Source organism: Telmatherina bonti (genome assembly GCF_933228915.1).
Source record: "Telmatherina bonti genome assembly, chromosome: 13".
NCBI lineage: Eukaryota > Metazoa > Chordata > Actinopteri > Atheriniformes > Telmatherinidae > Telmatherina > Telmatherina bonti.
In genome coordinates, this window is record NC_136611.1 from 4,036,578 (window position 1) to 4,042,571 (window position 5,994).

Here is a 5,994-nt window from a genome sequence, read left to right on the forward strand (position 1 = left end):
TTAAATAGTGTTATAAAAATATTTTAGCACGTGGTTTTTAATGTTTTACAGTGATCTGTATCATAACAATATCTCTGTCCTTTGTAACAAACCAAACTGTGAGAAAAATCAGGGAGAAAATGTTGTTGTGGTTGGACCTACACCTTGGAGATAAATGTATTGGAGGCGCGTGGAGACCCATCCAAGATGGCGGCGCGATGATGCGGCGTCTATGTATACATGTCTATGTGCACTTCCTGTGTCCGACATTACGGAACGGAGCATGCCGAGCGGCGCCGGACAGCAGGATCAGGTCGGACATCAACAGTCTCCTCGGAGGTCAGGATGAGCGGCTTGCGGACCATCCTGGTCTCCACGGCGGTGGTCGGAGCGCTGGGGGTCGGCTACGGGATGTGGTCCATTATCTCCCCCAGCGAAGAGAGACGGAGGGAGATAGTGAAGGTGAAACTCTAAAACAAACGTTTTAAGTCGCGCGTGCGCTATATTTATATGTTGTATATGTCACGCACTGCGGTCCGACTTTTCCTCACGGTGAAAAATGTCTCAGACACATTTTGGCACGAGCCTCCAAAACACTTTTATTTACCATGGCAGTGACGTCAGCACGTTGTTTGTTAATAAACAAACAAGATAATAAAACAAAAGGTCCAAATAAAGGAAGGAAAACAACAATAAAAACGAATCAAGTTATTTGTTTTGTTTAGCGGAGGGATCACGTGACTGATCACCTGATCAGATCGCATTTAATTATTTTTGGATCATTTTAGGGACAAATTAGGCTTTTTCACACATTATTTTATCATAAGTGTATTTATTTATTCATATTAATTAAATTTGATAACAATTTCTTAAATACATACATATATATATATATATATATATATATATATATATGGTAGATTAAAAACACCCAAGAAGACAACTAAAAAGAAAAATAAAATAAATTAAATTGTGAAGCAAAAAAATCCCAATTTTCAATTTCTCGATCCGATTTCCCTATTTAATATTTACATTATATATATATATATATATATATATATATATATATATATATATATATATATATATATATATATATATATAAAGATATATATATATAATCACTGCGGGTATAGCTGTCAAATAAGCTCAGACCACGAATGTCAAAACACGGAAGCTGCTCACCATGCATGGAGGGTTCCATCCCAAGTCCAGTGTCCAGCGACTATACACTAAGCAGAAAGAAGGGGACTAGTGAGCATCAAGGCCACTATCCAAGATGAAACATCCAAGCTCCACAAATACATCAGGAAGAGGGCATCAAGGGAGGAAGCGCTTAGTGAATGTCTCAGACAATGGAGTCTGGAGGAACACGAGATGGAAGAACCATCATGGGAGGAAAAGCCCCTGCATGGGATGTACCAACGGCAGATCAACTAAGTGGCCGATATAAACAAGTCCTATCAATGGCTGGAGAGGGCTGGACTGAAGGACACCACAGAGGCACTAATCATGGCAGCACAGGAGCAGGCCCTGAGCACCAGAGTGATCGAGGCCCAGATCTACCATACCAGGCAGGATCCCAGATCTACCATACCAGGCAGGATCCCAGATCTACCAGACCAGGCAGGATCCCAGATCTACCAGACCAGGCAGGATCCCAGATCTACCATACCAGACAGGATCCCAGATCTACCATACCAGGCAGGATCCCAGATCTACCATACCAGGCAGGATCCCAGATCTACCAGACCAGGCAGGATCCCAGATCTACCAGACCAGGCAGGATCTCAGATCTACCATACCAGACAGGATCCCAGATCTACCAGACCAGGCAGGATCCCAGATCTACCATACCAGGCAGGATCCCAGATCTACCATACCAGGCAGGATCCCAGATCTACCATACCAGGCAGGATCCCAGATCTACCAGACCAGGCAGGATCTCAGATCTACCATACCAGGCAGGATCCCAGATCTACCATACCAGGCAGGATCCCAGATCTACCATACCAGGCAGGATCCCAGATCTACCAGACCAGGCAGGATCCCAGATCTACCAGACCAGGCAGGATCCCAGATCTACCATACCAGGCAGGATCCCAGATCTACCAGACCAGGCAGGATCTCAGATCTACCATACCAGACAGGATCCCAGATCTACCATACCAGGCAGGATCCCAGATCTACCATACCAGGCAGGATCCCAGATCTACCAGACCAGGCAAGATCTCAGATCTACCAGACCAGGCAGGATCCCAGATCTACCAGACCAGGCAGGATCCCAGATCTACCATACCAGGCAGGATCCCAGATCTACCAGACCAGGCAGGATCTCAGATCTACCATACCAGACAGGATCCCAGATCTACCATACCAGGCAGGATCCCAGATCTACCATACCAGGCAGGATCCCAGATCTACCAGACCAGGCAAGATCTCAGATCTACCAGACCAGGCAGGATCCCAGATCTACCAGACCAGGCAGGATCCCAGATCTACCAGACCAGGCAGGATCCCAGGTCTACCAGACCAGGCAGGATCCCAGATCTACCAGACCAGGCAGGATCCCAGATCTACCATACCAGACAGGATCCCAGATCTACCATACCAGGCAGGATCCCAGATCTACCATACCAGGCAGGATCCCAGATCTACCATACCAGGCAGGATCCCAGATCTACCAGACCAGGCAAGATCTCAGATCTACCAGACCAGGCAGGATCCCAGGTGCAGACTATGCAAAGGAGCCCCTGAAACAGTCCAGCACCTCACACCAGGGTGCAAGATACTGGCAGGCAAAGAATACATGGAGCGCCATAACCAAGTAGCTGGCATAGTGTACAGGAACATCTGTGCAGAATATGGACTGGAGACTCCTCAGTCCCAGTGGGAAACTCCCTCCAAGGTGGTGGAGAATGAGAGGTCTAAGATCCTCTGGGACTTCCAGATCCAGACAGATAAAATGGTGGTGGCCAACCAAGCGGACATAGTGATCATGGCGAAGCAGCAGAGGAAAGCCGTAGTGATCGATGTATCCATCCCCAATGATGGAAATATCAGGGAAAAGGAGCATGAGACACTGGAGAAGTACCAAGTCCTCAAGGAAGACCTGGAGAAGGCCTGGAGGGTGAAAGCAACAGTAGTACCCATAGTGATCAGAGCACTGGGGGCTGTGTCCCCCACACTGGAGAAGTGGCTCCAACAGATGTGTGTGTGTGTGTGTGTGTGTGTGTATATATATATATATATATATATATATATATATATATATATATATATATACTGTGCATTAGGTGCCTCACAATTGAATTAGAATATGATTCAGCGTGCTACCAATGGATTATTAAAGGATTATCATGAGTTTAAATGCATCTTTTCCCCACTGGGGTTTTCCTCTCATAGTCTACATGTGCATAACTCTGTACTCCATTCAGTAAAGACGTGTCGATGAAACCTTTGAGGTTTTTATTTGATTGTACTAAAAAAAGAGTCAAAGCTTGAAAGGCTCAAACTAGCGACATCTGGTGGTTAGTTGCAGTTATTACAGGCACATGTTTTCTAATTTCTCCAACTTGATTTCACTTCCAACCAAGCAGCAAGCTCTGGTGGTTAAAAGTGAAGCCTATGCTGAAGTGCATGAAACTGCAGTTCCCCCTTCATCCACTAGGGGCTGCAAAACAGAGCAAATCCCCAAAGACTCCCATGTTAAAAAGACCAACTTCACAGCAGGAATAAACATGTTTACAGCAGGAATAAACATGTTTACATCAGGAATAAACATGTTTACAGCAGAAATCAACATGTTTACATCAGGAATAAACATGTTTACAGCTGAAATAAACATGTTTACAGCAGAAATCAACATGTTTACATCAGGAATAAACATGTTTACAGCCGAAATCAACATGTTTAAAGCAGAAATAAACATGTTTACATCAGGAATAAACATGTTTACAGCAGAAATAAACATGTTTACAGCAGAAATAAACATGTTTAAAGCAGAAATAAACATGTTTACAGCAGAAATAAACATGTTTAGAGCAGGAATAAACATGTTTACAGCAGGAATAAACATGTTTACAGCAGAAATTAACACATTTACAGCAGAAATAAACGTGTTTACAGCAGGAATAAACATGTTTACAGCATAAATAAACATGTTTACAGCAGAAATTAACACATTTACAGCAGGAATAAACATGTTTACAGCAGGAATAAACACGTTTACAGCAGAAATAAACATGTTTACAGCAAAAATAAACATGTTTACAGCCTAGTTCAAAAATTCATTTTAGGTTTAATAGGTCAGGTTTACCTTCATGACAACTGTGAGGAGAGTAAATATTTTTCTAACTCGCCCGTTTAAAAGTAATTTAATCTCAAAATACGGCATGTTTAGGGGCGTGTCCTTTTAATTGACAGGTACCCGACCTCCCGCTTCAAGTCAGAAGAACGTAGAACAACCGTGGTTTTTAGCCGGTTAACAATGTGACTCCGCTTACCTCCGTTAGCTGGTTATCCTGTTATCTCCGGGTTAGCTCGGTTAGCTCTTAGCTACAGGCAGCTCAGAGTTCGCTCGATGTCAATCATCCACCATGACGCTCACAGCCCCCCTCTCAGCTCCACCTCTTTGCCTCTTTAAAAATCTCATGCTCGGTAACAGTAGCTGCTAGGTTAACTGCTAGCTTCCTGCTAGGCTAGCTCTATTTTTCACCATTTACCAGTGAAACTCACTTTACAGCAGCGTTTCTGTTATTTCAGTACTACTACTGCTTATAGTTTTGTAACTTTTACGAATTAATCAATTTGATTTTTTTTTATATTTCTTTAATTTTTAAAAAATACATATTACTACCATTATGAAAAAGTTTATTAATAATAATAATAATAATAATAATAATAATAATAGTATTTTTTTAAATAATAACAATAATAATAGTATTAATAATAATAATAATAAATATTTAATAATATTTTTGTGCATTTATCATGTTGTGTTGGTATATTTTTGTTTGTACGAGTATGCTACGTTGTCTTGGGTCGATTTTAATCCATGTTTTTTGTTTTGTACCTGTCCAGCATCATGACAGCTGACTGATGATCTGACTGTCGTGTTTTGCTGAACAATGCTTGTAGAAGCTCTTTGTTTCCATGACAACCATCATCACGTTCCTGCATATTTTCTGAAACTAAAACCGTTTAAACTTAGTTTTTGATCCATTTTGTCTCCTCCAGAACCTTCCTGAGTCCAACCCGGTGAGGTTGGAAGAGACCAGGCAGAGGAACGCCATGGTGATGCAGGTACTGAAGGAGGCGGCGGAAACCAACGACAACGTGGCGAGAGGATACGGCGGACCTTTCAAGTAGACAGATGAGAGTCTGTAAAGTGTTGATGTTGGTCAGACCTGCTGGTCTGGTGGACATGGACAGATGAGCACACGGAGGGAAGATGTGCAGTTCTGGACGTATACGTGTATTTAACTGTTTAATTACATCTCTGTCGAATTAAAAACTTGTTTGATCATGAAAGCATCAATACATCCATCCATAAATGAGAGAAATCCACCCCAACTGATCCCTGGCTACAGATCCAATCTTCCAGGAATGAAACTGTAAGGTGGATTAGACGTTTCCAATAAAACCATCCTTATCAGAGAAACAGTGGTAGCTCTGGGGAACAATGATGTTTGTCTGACTCTGAACGCCTCATTTGGTTTCTTGGTCCGGTTATGTGATTTAAACATCCATCATTTCAGGAGATTAAATCTTATTTAATTCAGGTTCCACGTCCAGTCTGGGCTCCAGTGAAATAATAAACTATAAATAATAAAAATGTCACATTTTCCATTTACTTTAGTACAAAGATGCATAATATCAATGTTTACAGTCAGTAATACCCTTTCAGAAAACACGCACAACATCTGGAGGGAAATGTTACTGAAATGGGAGAAGTTATCTGCAGATCATCTATGATTAATCTAAATAAATCTTTTTAAAAAATTAAGTTTGGTT

At 41.9% G+C, this 5,994-nt stretch overlaps 1 protein-coding gene across 1 annotated transcript; it reads left to right on the plus strand.

Annotated features, from left to right (window-relative positions):
• The first annotated feature begins 250 nt into the window (after positions 1 to 250).
• Positions 251 to 5,690, plus strand: uqcc3 (ubiquinol-cytochrome c reductase complex assembly factor 3). The gene is made up of 2 exons (XM_079251087.1): positions 251 to 441; positions 5,218 to 5,690. The coding sequence occupies exons 1-2, from the start codon at positions 325 to 327 to the stop codon at positions 5,347 to 5,349; spliced, it is 249 nt and encodes an 82-aa protein (XP_079107213.1). The 5' UTR covers positions 251 to 324; the 3' UTR covers positions 5,350 to 5,690.
• Positions 5,691 to 5,994: the final 304 nt, after the last annotated feature.